Raw genomic sequence first — 17,523 nt, 5'->3', positions numbered from 1 at the left:
CATGGAATGACATCACTATTCATTACTATTCCCTGCTACCTGCCAAAAGATGAGTGATCTCAGCTGGAGCGATAGTGAACTGAGTGTGACCCCAAAGGCAAAAAAAAAAAGTGTTGTTCTTTTTCACAATGTTTGCCTTTGTTCATCCTTTCCATGATGAGTGGTCCATCCTTATGGCTGTTTCAAAGATTACATAGGAGAATTATCACAACTTTAAACTATGTCGGGATATGATTGCCTGGGAGTTCATTGAAAAATGTTTTTGTTTTTGTTTTTCTTAGAGCAATACTTGGCGATGTTCAGGTCTTACTCCTAACTCTGCATTCAGGAATCATCCCTGGTGGTGCTCAAGACCATACGGGATGTTGGGGAGTTGAACCTGGATCAGCCGTGTACAAGGCTGGCCCCCTGCCCCTTTATACTATTTCTCCGGCCCACCTTGGAGTCCATTTTTGTTAGGCAGTTTGTCTGTCTGCTGTTTAGGCATTTTTTGATGTGGAACCGCTTGCTAGTACACTCCCTAATACAGTTCCACACAGTCACCACCAAGAAAAATGTTCTTTCTTAACCTGCTTTTGTTAAGGAGCCATGCTTGGCGATGCTGAAGGTTTATTTATGGCTCTGCATTTAAAAATTACTCATGGCAGTGCTCATCCTATGGGTTGTTGCAGATTGACTTCTGTTTGGCGGCTTGCAAGGCAAGTTGCTCCCCGCTGTCCTGTCATTTGACCCCAGTGTGTTAGTTTTTTATATATATATATATATATTATTCTTTTATAGAATCACCATGTGGAAAGTTACAAAGCTTTCAGGTTTAAGTCACAGTTATACAATGCTCGAACACCCATCCCTTCACCAGTGCACATATTCCACCACCAAGAATCACAGTATACCTCCACCCTCCCCCACCAACCTCCCCAGCCCCCCACCCCGCATGTGTAACTGGTAAATATCACTTTACTTTCACTTTACAGAAGTGTTAGTTTTTTATGGGTTCCCCAAGAACCCACTGAGCAAGAGTTTTCCTAGTTATCTGGGTCTTATTAAGACCCCCATAGAGCTGAACAGAACACCATTCTTTGGGGTTTGAAGGGAGCACTGAAGGATTACTTTAGGATGTTAAAACATTCCACTTGTATTTGATTATTTTTGGGCCACACTCAGTGACGCTCAGGGGTTACTCTTGGATCTGCGCTCAGAAATTACTACTGGTGTTGCATGGGGAACCCTATGGGATGCCAGAGATCAAACCTGAGTCAGCTGCACACAAGACAAGCGCCCTCCCTGTTGGACTAACGCTCTGACCCCAATGATGGACTAATGTTGAATCAAATATCACCCACAATCACACATCCTGCTCTCTGTCCACATCCCATGCCACCCCTGTCCCCTGCCCATATGTTTGTAGTTATCTAGAGTAGACAGTTCTACACTTGATGTTTACTCACATTACTTCCCAAACCTTCTGTTTTTCAGAAATAATTGAGATTTTCCTAGTAATGAGGGAAGTCGAGTTACTCAATGTCTTGTGTGTGTGTGTGTGTGTGTGTGTGTGTGTGTGTAGGAGTACTGATATTTATTCAGCCTTTGATTAAATTGGTTGAATTGAGCATGAACTCTACATTAGTTTTTAAATTTTTTAAAAACTGGATATTTGTAGCCAGACTCACATCTTGTGGGAAAAGGCAGCTGAGATAGGAAGGGACCACCGAGTAAATGATGCTTGGAGGGCTCGCTCAGGATGGGAGCTGCGTGCTGTAAGTAGACTATGGACCGAACATGATGGCCACTTAGTACCCAAAACCATAACACCCAAAGAGAGAGAGAGAGAGAGAGAGTAAAAGGGAATGTGCCTGCCACAAAGGCGTGGGTGTTTAGTGGGGCTGGGGGTGTGCTACGGGAGGGATACTGGAAACATTGGTGGTGGGCAATGGGCACTGGTGGAGGGATCATTGTGTGACTGAAACGTAATCACGGAGGCTTGTAAATCTGTAACTGTATTTCTTGGTGATTCATTAAAAACAGTTTTAAATGGGATATTGTTGAGACCGACCATTCCAATACTGTTTATAATTGGGTTTCAGTCATACAACAATCCAGCACCCATCTCTCCACCAGTGTACATTTCCTACTACCAAAGTCTCCTGTTTCTCTACCCAGCCCAAACCCCGGCATCCCTCTAGAGGAGGCACTTTCCTTCTTGCTGTCTCTCTCTCCTTTTCCTTTTATGCATTAGCTACTCAATGTCTTGAGTCAGACATTTATTATAGTGCTTACAGATTGCTTCTTACATTCATTTGAATTCATTTATAGAACTTTTAAAATCAGCAAAACTATTTGGAACTCAGTGAATAATGTCTCTATTGTTTTGTTCCCCACATCCCACTATTTTTTAAATAAACATTTTATTTATTAATTGCCTTTTGGGGTCACACCTGGATATGCTCAGGAGTTCCTACTGGTTCTGCACTCAGGAATTGCTCAGAAGACCATGTGAAATGCCGGGGACAAAATCCACATCAGCCATGTGAAAAGCAAACACTATATCCGCTGTACTATGGCTCAAACCCCAAACCTACCCTTTCTATTATCCTAGGGCTTTGCTGTGGTTGGAGACATACACAGTGGGATAGAACACTTGTCTTGCACATGGGTGACCCGAGTTTGATCTCCAGCACTCCATTAACTGCGGAATGTATCACATTAGGTTCATTGTTTTCACAGCCACTTCAATATTCTCAGAGATGAATATTTGAAATCATTTCATAAATGAGATAAAGGGGACAGAGAGCAAGAGTATAGAGGGAAATGTGCTTGCCTTGCAAGCAGCCAAACCCGGTTGGAGACCCAAGCACAGCCAGATGTGCATCCCCTTTCCCAAGAAAGGATGGAAATAACATTTCGATTACAGGGGCAGCTTTCTACAGTGTGTTTTACTCAATTCATTGATCTCAGTCTGTAGAGTAAGCTGTGGACTAGGATATGGGTCCATATGAGATATTATTTTTATTTTTTTTACACCCCCAAATCCTTGCACGCTATCCATTTTTCCCTGGTCACACCTGATGATGCTCAAGACTCACTCCTGCTTAGAACTCAGAAATAACTCCTGACCCTGTGTAGATCTGTGAAGGCAAGTGTCTTACCAACTGGGCTATCTCTCCACCCCCCACCATTTAACATTTGCAGTGGGATTTTTCTGTTTTGAGCACTTTGTGTTAGAGATGGTTTGAGAGTAATTCAAGTCTCTGGTGGTAGCGGTTTGTGGAGATTTCCTAAAGTTTATAAAGGTGCAGTTCAGAAATGGGCCTTTGTGGTTTTTTATCAGCAAGAAAGGACAGATCACTGGGTAGCAGGAGGAGACAAAACGAGCGATGTTTTCTAACCCTTGTACCTCATGACGGTGGGTTGCATAAAAGGTAAGGCAGCAGTTGGTCCAGTAAAAAAAAGCAAAGCAGCTGACTTGGACCAGGATGGTGTGGGTGACCTTGATCTCAAGAGAGGATTGTGGGCAGAGACTGTGTCTAAGGAGGTGCTGGACATTTTTGTGGTGGTTGAAGAGGAACTTTACCATGTGCACGCTGGTCCAGATCATGAGGAAAACACACAGGAAATCTCTTAAAATCATTCCTCCCTGAAATGCAGATGTTCCTCTGTCATGTGACACACAGTATTTGAGGCTATAAACTCCTTCAAGCCCAGTAGTGTTAAATGGGGCCTTCACTCCAATGATGACCCGACTATAGAGCAGCATGTTGAGTACCCAGAAACAGAGGAGGACAGAAAAAATGCATGTGTAGATGTTTGATTTGAGCCACACCCACTGAACATGCTTGTTGGTGATCATGATGGCTTGGAACACACTGAGGAAAGATGTGGTGCAGAGGGAAAGACCCCGGCCCACTCTGTACAAGAACAAAACTGCCTGACAACTTGTGTCATTCAGAAAGTTTCTTATTCCAAAGAAAAATATTAATTCTGGAATCCCCGCAAATAAAACTGTCATCATGTTGGCAAACGTTAAGTGGGTAAATATGCAATCTATTGGCTTTGCTCTCTGCAGAAAGGTGTTTATATTTATCATGATCAACAGTAAATTTCCAACAAAACCAAATATGAATTGGAAGAAAAATAATACTCCCAAAACCATATCTTGTAGAACTATTGTGTCCATTGATTCCTTGTTCATTGGAGAAAGACCTGCACAAAGTATAAATAACAGATTTGTTGATGAACATGAGAGAAATGTCATGACATGCTGGTGTGAATGTGACTTACATGTTACGTCAATATAATCTACAAAAGTGCTGTCATTTTTCAGAAAGTGAAGAATTAGTGCAAAACTAATTTTAGAGGGTTATCAACATCACCTAGCAGGATTTATTACTACCATATTTTTGTTTTTTTATTTTCGGGTCATACCTGGTGATGCTCAGGGGTTACTCCTGGCTCTGCACTAGGAATTACTCTTGGTGTTGAGGGACCCTTTGGGATTTCGGGATCAGCTACAGGTAAAACAAGTGCCCTCTCTGCTCTTCTGTCTCTTGGCACCTAATTTTCCATTTTTGTTGAATTATTCTGTTGACTGTTTTCAGAGTAATAAATTTAGTATCTTGTTGAACATTTTTATCAATTACATGTTTTATATCAGAGATTATGTCTAAATAATATAATCATAAATTGATTATTTTTAACTTGACAACTCTAATGCATTTCCATAATATGTTCCAGAAAATGAAAATCATTTAAGTTTTTTATTTTTTCCCTTTGACTTTTTGGTCATGATTATGTTCAGGGGTGACTTCTGGATCTGAACTCAGGAATTATTCCAGAAGTTTCTCTGGGGACTATATGGGAGGCTGGGGATCAAATCCAGGTGTGCCCTGAGCAAAGCAAATGCCCTACCCTAGGTACTATCACTCAGGGCCCACGTTCAAATCTTTTCAATCATATTATAGGATCACCATTTTACATCACATCGTTCTAGTCTGCCTCCTGATCCTGTCTTAGAGTATCACAGGACTATCTGATTCTGTAGATTTCTCTTCTGAAAATTTGGTCACAGACTATGTGACAGATAAAACAGGAATATCCAAGCTTTGGGGTCACCCAAACAGGGATAATACTGAACGGCTTTTTATCCATCCATATCCCTCTAGCATCCTGGTTCCCATCATGTGAGCCACTGTTGAAGTTGAAAGACATACTCAGCACAGTGAATAGTCATGGTATAATTAAAGGGTACATGAAAATAGGTACCCGGCTATTTCACACAGCCAATCCACAGCACCCTTAATGAATAGATTAGGTGACAATTTGCTATTCTATTCTGGCCTAGACATGCCTGCCTGCTTCCTTCGGGTCTAAACTCGTTTTCCTTAGGGGACTATACTGATCTTGGGGCCCCTGTTAGGGGGTGAATTGCCCACATTTTTTACCTAAGTCTCTTGCAGTATCCATGAATTCATAGATACTTTGGTTCAGTGAAGGTCTTAATATCTTTCCTGTACATTATTTTCATCTGCTTCTCTACCATGAGTCACAGCTTCTCAAGAACCCTTTCTTGGGATAGAGCATTTGCCTTATATGTGGGCAACCTGAGTTCGATCCCCCACATCCCAAATGATACCCAAAGCACTGCAGGGAGAGATTTCTGAGTGCAGAACAAGGATTAAGCCCTAAGCTTTGCCAGATGTGGCTCCTTAAAAAAAACAACCCCTGGGACGCTAACACCAAAGTGTAGTAGAGATAAGAACCAGAAGTTCTGCCCCACAGATTGGAAACTGGCCTCACATGCTGGGGGAAAAGGCAGCAGAGACAGAGAAGGGAACACCTAGTAGAGAATGTTGGGAGGACCCACTTGGGTTGAAAGTTGCGTACCAAAAGTGGACTAGAGACCCAACATGGTGGCCACTCAACACCTCTATTGCAAACTGCAACACCCAACAGGAGAGAGAACAAAAGGGAATGCCCTGCCTCGAAGGCAGGATGGGGTGGTGGGGGTTGGAATGGGGTTGGTGGGAGTGATACTGGGATCATTGGTGGAGGAGAATGGGCACTGGTAGAGGGATGTAAACTAAATACAAACATGAAAGTTCATAAGTTTGTAACTGTACCCCACAGTGATTCACTAATAAAAAATTTTGAAAATAATAAAATAAAATTTTAAAAAAACCCAAGGGATGCAATTCTGGGCCAACGCTGATGGTCCTATTTTCCCCTGTGTGAGGACTGCAATTCAGGCTGGGTAGGGTGAAGAGCCTGAAGTGGTTTACATATCATACAGCTGTTAGAAAAAATTATGTATGAAAATTCTTTATAAATCGATGAACATGAAGAGTATCATGCAGAGAGAAAAAATCAGAGGGAAAGAGACAGACATAGAACAACTGCACTCATTTGCGGGATTAAAAAACCACAACTGTGGAGAGTAGAAACAAGGGCAGTGGGATTGGTTCATGGTTCAAGCCTGTCTCCGGGCTGGAGGTGAGGGACATTGGGATAGAGATGGAACAATTATGATATGGTGGTTGGAATGGATTGCTCTTTATGGGAGATGTGTGCTGAAAGTGGGCAAAGGCCCAAACATGATGGACTCTCAGTATCTTTATTGCAAATCATAATGCTCAAAAGGATAGAGAGATACAGAGACAGAGACAGAGAAAGACAGAGGCAGAGGCAGAGAGACAGAGAGGGAGACTGAGACAGAGACAGAGAGAGAAAACTGGGGATATTGGTGATGCAAAATGTACACTGGTTGAGGAATGGGTCTTGGAACATTGTATGTTTGTAATTCCATCCAGAAAGCTTATAACTATATCTCAGAGTGATTTAATTAAAAACACACACACAGAAAAAGAAACCTGTTGTGTGTATGGGTCTCTCTCCTTCCTACCCCTTAAATCCTGCACCCGAAGATTGAAATATTCTGTTTGTTCCTAAGCCTTTGACCCCAAGCCTACTTCCAGTCGATTCTCAGTCACTCGTTTTGAAACACTTGTCATCTACCTACAACCTCTGTCGCGTTCCCCGCAGAAAAGTTAATTGAGTCCAAATCACTGTCTTCCCTCCATAGATGCTGATTGCTGTGGCACTGCCTAACCCAATCTTTGCTCCATTTTGGTGGTGCGACGCTGAGGAAAGCCATTTGCAGTACCCATCCGCTCACCTCTCACATTCACTTATCCTCACTTCTCACTCTGGTCCTGGCCTTCCTCACACACTCTTACTCTGCTCACTTTATAGAAATTCATCTTTGGGGCTGAAGCCATAGTACGGTGGCTATGCATTTGCTTTGCACGTGACCAGCTCAGGTTCAATCCCCAGCATCCTATATGGTCCCCGGGCACTGAGAGGAGTAACTCCTGAGTGCAGAGCCAGAGTAACCCCTGAGCATCATCAGGTGTGGCAAAGAAAGAAAAATCATTGTCATTAGGAATAAAAATAAACTAGGCCCCCGTGGAGCGCCTGACCAGGGGGGAACCAGGAGTGCCAAAGCATGCTCCAGACCCCACACAGGCACTGAAGCAACCCCTCCGAGCACAGGTACACTGGCGGTGGCATGGCCGCCGGTGCAGCCGAAGTTATTTTTCTCTTTCCCAGCACTTTGGACTCACAGCTCAGCCTCCATGAACTAATTCTGAAGAGGACATCCTGGCTATCCCAAACACAGTAGGCCAATAGTCCACTAGCCTATTTCAATCAAAATACTCCCCAAACCACCAAAATAGCAGCGAACACAAAGAATTCAACAAGCCTAATGAAAAGGAACACATTCCCTAAAGCTACACTATCGGCCCCGTATAAGGCACAGAGGAGCACCAAAGAGGTAGGATTCTTACAGGGGGAAAAGGAGACCACCGTCGACCAAGCCCATCTAGAATCCTCCCTTGCAGTGAGAGTGGTCACTGATAGTGAACTGGAAGGACCCACGTCATTCTACCACAGTAACATGCAGACACAGTGCACAATCCCCCATGAAGAGTTGATGAAGAAAAGAGCCCTGAAGCCTCAACAGGGAATTCCCACAAACATAATCTCTCCGACAAAGAATTCAGAGATGAAATGTTGAGGATGTCCAATGAGGTCAAAGAAACGGTGAAACAGGCATCCAGTAAATTAAAGTACAACATTGGGGGCTGGAGCGATAGCACAGTGGCTAGGGCGTTTGCCTTGCACGCGGCCGACCCAGGTTCGAATCCCAGCATCCCATATGGTCCCCTGAGCACCGCCAGGAGTGATTCCTGAGTGAAGAGCCAGGAGTAACCTCTGTGCATTGCCGGGTGTGACCCAAAAAGCAAAAAAAAAAAAAAAAAAAAAAAAAATTAAAGGACAACATAAAAGAAACAGTGGAATGGACAGCCAAAAAAGTACAGGAGGAAATGAGAACAGAAAAACGAAAGCTAGAAACAGAAGTGTCACTAATTAAAGATTCTGTAGACGAAATAAAAACCTCAGTGGGCACCCTCAACAGTAGAGTGATGACAACTGAAGATAAAATTAGTGATCTTGAAGACGAGCTGCAGAAAACACACAGGACACAAGATATAATGGAAAAAGACCTCCAAAGAGCACTCGGGATAATAAGAGACCTAGGAGATAAATTCAAGAGGAACAACAGAAGAATCATCGGAGTACCACAAGGACAGGGAGACAAGCCCAATGAAGTAGCAACAGTTAAAGATATCGTTGCTGAGAAGTTCCCAGAGCTGAAGAATGCAGGCATCCAAATCAAAGAGCCCAAAGGCTCTTTTGATAAGTTAAAAGAGACCCTAACAAAAAGACTCCAAGACATATCATAATCAGAATGGGAGATACCAAATAGAGACATGATACTGCAAGGAATAAGAATAAACTCATTTGTTTTCCTGTGGGTTGATGTAATTTTTCAGCTAGATAGAAGCAAAGGTTGTACAACAGTTTCATTGTAGGGGCAGTTATGAGTGAAATGAGAAGGGGATTATTTTAAGAAGATTTTTTTGTCAATTATTTAATGAAATATGAAAATATGCATGTAAATAATTAATAATGTTTTCAAAAGGCATAGGAATAGGCCTGGAGCAGTAGCACAATGGGGAGAACTTGCCTTGCACTCACTGTCCTGGGTTTGATCCCTGGTATCACATATCCCCTGAGCCCCAGCAGGAGTGATTCCTGAGCACAGAGCCAGGAGCAAGCCTTGAGCGCAGCCCAGTGAGGCCTAAAAGCCAAAAAGGAACATAAGGGAAATAGCACAAGCCATTAGGGAATTCACAAACATGCTAAAATATCATCACTTTCAGAAACATATTAACAGAATTGACTTAACATTTAGGAAAATGTGTCAGGTTACCAAATGACCAATGAGACAGGCAGCTCTCTCCTTGGAAATTCTCATACATGGGGCTGGAGTGAGAGTACAGCGGGGCGGGCGTTCACCTTGCTCGCATCTGACCCGTTTGATCCCGGGCCTTTCGTATGGTCCCCCCAGCACCCCAGGAGTGACTTCTGAGTGCAGAGCCAAGAGTGACCACTGAACATTGCCAGGAGTGACCCAGAGAGCTAAACCAACCAACCAACCAACCGACCAAGAATCTCACCCAGGTCTGGGACGGTAGCACTGCAGGGACGTAGTTTGCCTGGCACACGCCTCATAGGGGGTTATCCTCGGCATCCCTTATGACCCCCGAACCCTATTTGGAGTGAATCCTGAGTTCAAAGCCAGTAGTGAGCCCTGAATACCACCGGGTGTGGCTCCAAACAGAAATAAAAAAGTTTTGGATCATACAATATTATAAATATCAGGGAGAACTAATTGGTTCAAGGTAATTAGACCAGAATATATCACTGTATCACTGTCATCCCGTTGTTCATCGATTTACTCGAGCAGGCGCCAGTAACATCTCCATTCATCCCAGCCCTGAGATCTTGGAGCCTCCCCTTACTAGTCTTTCCCAACAATTTGAGGCTCTTTTCAGGGTCAGGGGAATGAGACCTGTTATTGTTACTGTATTGGCATATAGAATATGCCATGGGGCACTTGCCAGGCTCTGCCATGTGAAAACAAAATATGTAAAGTACAAAACTCATTATTTTATTCATAAGCATGAACATATCAATGGTCATAAGCTCACTCTATTCCACTATATATTCATCATATGATAAAGAAGAAAAATATTGAAAATTAAATTAGATTTCTCTACTCACTATTAATGAATGATCTACATTGGTTAACAATTGAAACCTCCACAAGAAATTATTATGATAACACAATTCACAAAACAGTTGCAAAGTTAAAGGATTTCCAACATTATTACTTCAATAAAACTATTCCAACTTAAAAAAATCATTTCAATTGATGCAAGAAATTCTTGCTCAAAACTTTTTAAAGTCATAGAAATATACTTTTGGAAGGCAGAGAAAGATATTAGAATGCATAAAATATTTATGAATCAGAACTTCTGGTATTGTGATAGAAAATTCCCCCAATATTAAGAACTCTAAAATTTAATAAAATAAACCTCAAACAACCATAAAATCATTTAACTAAGGTGAACCAGAAAAGGTAGTTCTATTTTCTTTTGTTCATTTTTTCGCTCACATTCGGCAGTATTCAGGGTTTCTCCTGGTTCTGCACTCAGGGAATCACTCCTGCAGGGCTCAATGGCCCTAAGGGACATCAGGGATCAAACCTGCGTCAGCTGCAAGCACGGCATGAGCCTTCCTGCTGCACTGCGTCTGCCGCCCCAACAGTTCTTACATTTTGGTTATTAGATCTTAGCTCTAAGAATGATACATGAAAAAGGGCATTTGGGAGAAAAGTTAAAAATCAATGAGAAATGGATAAAGAGGTGGGGGGAAGAGAAATAAAAGAAAACTGAACTCAGAAAAAAGTTTAATCAGACTGAATTGGTTAACAGAGTTGCTGTATAAGTGAATGAGGATGTAAATATTCTAAGAAACTTGTTATATGTGTTGCTATGAGAACTAGTTATGCCACCAAAAAGTTTTAGAAGATACTTTTAAAGGAAAGTGCAGATTAAGAGAATTAAAGGGGGACAGAGTGATAGTTCAGTGCATAGGGCACTTGTTTTGCTCGTGGTGGGTTTGGGATTCATCTTGTGCATCGCATAGGGTCCTCAGAACCTGCCAGCAGTGATCCCTGAGCACAGAGCCAGGAGTAAGTCCTGAGCACTGCTGGTGTGGTCCCAAAACAACTCAAGTTCAACAAAAGTGAAGGTACAGAAGAATACAAAGTGTAACAAAATATATGGTTGAAACTGCAGAGAATAAAATCATAAATTTATGGGGTTAGTGGGTAGGTCATTTGCCTTTCATGAAAGCCAATCAGGATTTCATGCCCAGTATCCCCTGAGTACGACCAGAGTAATTCCTGCTGGCCATACACTCAGCAGATCAGTCACCATGCCGTAGGGTCCCCCAAGCACCATCAGGAGCAATTCCTGCGTGCAGAGGCAGGAGTAACCCATCAGCATCACTTGGTGTGACTCAAAAGTAAAAAAAAAAGAAGAAACGGACCCCAGAATTTCATGAGTATAAAGAAATGCATAAAGTGTACATTTAAAGTATATATACAAAGTATATAGAAACTCAGATGAGCTTAGCATTAGAAAGCGTGTCCCACAAAAACAGCATTAGGGAAAACAAATTATCCAAATCTTTTTTAAACTTTTTTGGGTCACACTTGGCGATGCTCAAGTTACTCCTGGTTCTACATTCAGGAAATACTCTTGGCAGTGCTGGGGGACCCTATGGAATGTCAGGGATGTTGGAACCAGGGTCAGCTGTGTGTATGACAAATGCCCTACAAATGCACTATCTCTCCACCTGCAGGGAAAGAAAATTTTCTAAAGATGAATCCCTGTCTCTCCCTTCAAGCAGAAGCAGAGACAGAAGGTACTTACTGAGTCTGAGGCTGGTGAAGTTGACGGGACTCTCTGCCAGGCTGCAGGTGAATGCCTGTGTGTTAATCCAGGGCTATAAAAACACCAGCGACTTGGTCCCCAGAGACCCTGTCACTTGGAGCTCAGGAAACTTTCTGATGTGCCCATGGACTCACAAATTACTGTCTGAGCCTCAAATGGATCAATTTAGAAAAGTTTTTAATGCAAGTCCCCCTCAGGTGTTTACTTCAGAAACTTTCCCATTACATCAGCCTGAGTCCTCAGAGTTCTGCAGGAGCAGAGCAGAAAACAAACTTGGAGATAATTGGCTACTCGCAGAGAAATCAAAAGTTCTCAGTAATCAAATTGCTGTCACAGTTTTTCAGAGAGTAATCATTTTCCTCTAAGGCTTCTCTCAATTTGGGATTTATTGTGGAACAATCAAGTCTGAATTGACTTAGGAAAACATGGACTATAAATGACAATAAATAAGGATTAAAAATCATTCTGAATATTAATGGAATCTCTAGGCCATATATATGTATTCTTTTTTTTTTTTTGGTCATGATTAGTGATGCTTAGGAATTACACCTGACTCTGCACTCAGGAATTGCTACCTGGGCTGGGGTACCATATGGGATGCTGGGGATTGAACCTGTGTCAACCGTGTGCAAGACAAACACTTTACCTGCTGTACTATCATTTCAACCCTGCTTACTTATTTCTTTTTTTCCTGCTTACTTATTTCTATATGTCATAAATTACTGTCTACATTTCTAAATATTTGATGAGCATTGAAAGTGTAACTCTCAGATTCTAGAATATAGAAATATTCAAATGATTCTTTTTGTTTTGCTTTTTGGGTCACACCTCGGAGTATTGAGGGGTTACTCCTGCCTCTGCACTCAGAAATTATTCCTGGTGGTGCTCAGGGAACCAAATGAGATGCTGGCGATTGAACCCAGTTAGCTGCATGCAAAGTAAAAGTCTTACCTGATGTATACTATAGCTGTAGCCTCCATTTGTATGACTCTAACCTTCATTTTTGACCAAGTTTCTGGTTTCTGTTTCTATTTGGGTCACACCCAGTGATGGTCAGGGCTTTCACTGGCTCTACCACAGGAATTACTCCTTTTGGTACTTGGGGACCTAGATATGGTGCTGGGGATAAAACTTTGGTCAGCTGGTGCAATGCAAATGAATTCTTGTGTTTTGGATTCCCGCAGGCACTGTTTCCGAATCATCTGGACGGTGCCATCCTGTTGATTAAAGATCCTGGGATTCTCCTGGAGGTGATAGGGCTTGGGAGTCACCACACCACAGTTAGCTTAGGAGAGTCCCAGGAGAAGCACTGTCCCCCCCATAATTTGTAATTGCTGTGTGTCACCATTGCCCCTCTATTACAAACAGTTCGGCTTGGTTATGGGTCTATTTTTCTTCCTTGCTGGAGATGATGTTATTTGAGTTTCTTGCCACACATTGCTGTGCACCCATGGCTCATCACTCCCCATCACGCACAATTCTCCATGAGTGTTAAACTCCGCTGTGTTCAACTCCTCCTCTGTACTTCCCCCGCTTTGTTTCCATTCTATCCCTGTCCCCCACTCTTTAGCAGTTCCTCTTTCCCTACATTAGCCCTGTTTATTTTTCAATAAAGTTGTTGTCTGGTGAACAGTCTGCAATCTTTTCTTCTGTCCATCACCTGAGAATGCCTGTCAGTCCTGAACGCACCAGGGAACATGGACACCGCAGGTCGTGGGGAGTTGGGGATTGCTCCAGCCCTCAGACTTAGGTTTTTTTTGGGGGGGTCACACCCGGTGATGCACAGGAGTTACTCCTGGCTCTGCACTCAGGGATTACTCCTGGCAGTGCTCAGGGGACCATATGGGATGCTGGAATTCGAACCTGGGTCATCTGCGTGCAAGCCAAACGTCCTACCCACTATGCTATCACTCCAGCCCCCTCAGACTTAGGTTTTTAAATGTTCTTTTTATTGTATAATCCAATTGTAGTAAATAACAGCAAATTATAATATGTTAAGTTATAATATCTTAAGTGTGACTTAGAACATCCAATAAGCTTTCTTACATAATTTCATGTCTTGTTTAATTAGAGAAACAGTATGCTTAGGGGTCATATGATGGAATGACATCACTATTCATTACTATACCCAAAAGATGAGTGATCACGACCAGATCAATAGTGAAGTGGGTGTGACTCCAAATGGCAAAAAAAAAAAATGTTGTGCTTTTTCCCATCGTTTGCCTCTGTTCCTCCTTTTTAAGATGACTGGTACATCCTTATGGCTGTTTCAACGGTTACATAGAATAATTCCCACAAATTTAAACTAGTTCGAGATATGATTGGCTTGGAGTCACTAAATTTTTTTAATTTTATTTAATCACCGTAAAAAAGTATAAATCTTTCAGGTTTAAGTCTCAGTCATATACTGATTAAACCCCCATCCCTTCACCAGTGCACATGTTCCACCACCAAGAATCCCAATATACCCCCCTCCCACCGCCCCCATCTGAGCAGCTAATGGTCTTCACTTTATTCTCCCTATACTTTGAATACATTCAGTATTTCAATAGAGAAGTCACTATTATTGTTTGGAATTTTCCTCCAACAATCAGGCCTGCTGAAAAGGCACCATTTAATAATTTGTTTTCCATTGCTGAGTTCATGAAGATGGTTTTGGATTTCTGATATTTTCGCTCAGTTCGCAGTCTAGATGCATTTCTGTAAGAAGCTGCTCTGGGTGCAAAAATGGGATAGAAGACCTCTTGGATCATACTCTTTAGGAGCAGAGGGTCTGTTTCGCTCACGGCAGCTCCGGATCTTATCTGCTAGTTTTTTTTTTTTTTTTTTTTTTTTTTTTTAGTGAAACACCTGTCAATATTCAGGGGTTGCTCCTAACTCTGCACTCAGGAATCATCCCTGGTGGTGCTCAGAGAACATATGGAATTTTGGGGGGTAAACCTGGGTCAGCTGTGTCCAAGGAAAGTCACATACCCCTTTATACTACTTCTATGGCCCACCTTGGAGTCCATTTTTATTTAGTAATTTGTCTGTCTGTTCTTTAGGCATTTTTTGATGTGGAACCGCTTGCCAGTACATTTTCTAAATACATATCCACACAGTCACCAACAAAAAAATGTTCTTTCTTGCTTTGCTTTTGTTATGGGGCCACACTTGGTGATGCTGAAGGTTTATTTGTGGCTCTGTATAGAAAAATTACTCGTGGCCATGCTCAGGGGACCCTATGGGATGCTGGGGATTGACCTCTGTTGGGCTGCATTCAAGGCAAGCTGCTCCCCGCTGTACTGTCATTAGGTCCCAGAGGCGTTAGTTTTTTATGGGTTCCATAAGAACCCACCGAGCAACAGTTTTCTTAGTTATCTGATCCTGATAAGATCCCCCTAGAGCTGAACAGATCACCGTTCTTTGGAGTTTGAAGTGAGTAGTGAAGAATTACTTTGGGATGTCAACACATTTCACTTGTATTTTTTGTTTGTGGGCCATACCCAGTGATGCTCGGGGATTATTCCTGGCTCTGCACTCAGAAATTACTCCAAGTGTTGTTTGGGGGACCTTGTGGGATGCCACAGATTGATCCTGGGTCAGTTGTATGAAAGACAAACTCCCTCCCCACTGGACTAAAGCTCTGATCCCAATGATGGGTTAATGTTGAATCAAACATCACCCACAATCACTCATCCTGCTCTCTGCCCACACCTCACACCACCCCTGGCCCCATTTCCCAATTTTTGTAGATTATCTAGCATAGATGTTTTTCACTTGATGTTTACTCACATTACTTCACCAAACCATCTATTTTTGATGAATAATTGACACCAATGTCGTTGGTGATGAGAGAAATCAAGTACTCAATGTGTGTGGTTTTTTATAATGTTAGGAGTACTGATATATGTTTGGCCATTGATTAAGCTGACTGAATTGGGCATGAATTCCACAATACTTTACAAAATGTTTCAGACTGGATATCCATGAGATAGACCATTCCAAGGCCACATAATTGGGTTTCAGTCATATGGTGATCACGCAACCATCCTTCCACCAGTGTACATTTCTCATCACGAAAGTCTCTGTTTCCCTACCACCATTCCCCACTCCCCCAGCCCCAACCACCACCATCCCTCTAGGGAAGGCAACTTTCCTTCTTGCTCTTCTCGCTCCTTTTTCTTATGTGCATTAGGTACTCAGTGTATTGAGCCAGACATTTATTATACTGCTGATAGATTGCTTCTTACCTTTATTTGATCTCATTTATAGAACTTTTAAATCCACATTTTATGCACTCAGGGAAACTATTCAGATCTCAGTGAATAATGTCTTCATTGTTTTGCTTCCCCACCCCACTCTTCTTTTAAAAAAACATTTTATTTATTTATTGTATTTTGGCGTCACACTTGGCGATGCTCAGGGTTTCGTCCTGGCTCTGCACTCAGGAATTGCTCCTGGCATTGCTTGGGAGACCCTATGGGATGCAGGGATTGAACCCAGGTATCCGCATGCAAGGAAACACCTTACCCGCTGTACTATCGCTCAAGTCTCACCACACCTCGCAATTACTCTATTAGAGGAATTTTTCAGGGCTGGAGAGATACACAGTGGGATAGAACACTTGCCTTGCACATGGGCAACCCAGGTTTGGCCTCCAGCACCCCATTAACTGAGGTTAATTAACAGGTTAATTTTCGCCACAGTCACTTCACTATTCTCAAAGATGAATATTTGAAGTCATTTTATAAATGAAACAAAATGGGGGATAGAGCAATAGTAAGAGTGTAATGTGCTTGCCCTGCAAGCAGCCAAACCCGGTTGGAGCCCCAAGCACAGGCAGATGGTCACCCCCTTTCCCAAGAAAGAATGGAAATAAAGTCCCTCTTAGAGGTACAGCTTTCTACAATGTGTTTTATTCAATTTAAAGTTCACTGATCTCAGGTTGTACAGTAAGCTGTGGACTTTGAGACATGTTCATAGAAGATATTATTTTCTTTTATTTTGTACCCAAAAACCCTCACAACTCCTGCTTATTTTTCCTGGTCCTGCCTGCTGATGCTCAGGACTCACTCCTGGCTCAGTAATTAGAAATCACTCCCGGCAAGCTGCAGATCCTGTGCAAGGCAAATGCCCTACCCACTGGGCCATCTCCACAGCCCCACATCACTTAACCTTTGCACTAGGATTTTTCTGTTCTGAGCACTTTGTGTCAGAGCTGTTGTGAGAGTTATTCAAGTTTCTGATGGCAGTGGTTTGTGAAGATTTCCTCCTCTTTGCAAAGGTGCAGTTCATAAAGGGACTTCTATTTTTCTTTATCAGCAAGAAAGCACAGATCATTGGATAGCAGGAAGACACAAAAACAGTGATGTTTTCTAACCCTTGTACCTCATGACTGTATGTTACATAAATGGTAAGGCAGCAGTTGATCCAGTAACAAAAAACAAAACAGCTGACTTGGACCAGGATGGTGTGGGTGACCTTGATCTCAAGAAAGGACTGTGGGCAGAGACTGTGCCTACGAATGTGCTGGACATTCTTGCGATGGTTGAAGAGGAACTTTACCATGTGCACGCTGGTCCAGATCATGAGGAGGATACACAGGAAATCACTTATA

At 42.4% G+C, this 17,523-nt stretch overlaps 1 protein-coding gene across 1 annotated transcript; it reads right to left on the bottom strand.

The window, feature by feature from the left end:
• Positions 1–3,154: 3,154 nt before the first annotated feature.
• On the bottom strand, positions 3,155–4,084 carry LOC101544190 (vomeronasal type-1 receptor 4-like). Its single transcript, XM_004615086.2, has one exon. It carries the CDS (start codon positions 4,082–4,084, stop codon positions 3,155–3,157), a length of 930 nt encoding a protein of 309 aa, XP_004615143.2.
• Positions 4,085–17,523: the final 13,439 nt, after the last annotated feature.

This window comes from Sorex araneus, chromosome 2 (assembly GCF_027595985.1).
Source record: "Sorex araneus isolate mSorAra2 chromosome 2, mSorAra2.pri, whole genome shotgun sequence".
Lineage (NCBI taxonomy): Eukaryota > Metazoa > Chordata > Mammalia > Eulipotyphla > Soricidae > Sorex > Sorex araneus.
This window is presented reverse-complemented; position numbering and strand designations above follow the sequence as displayed.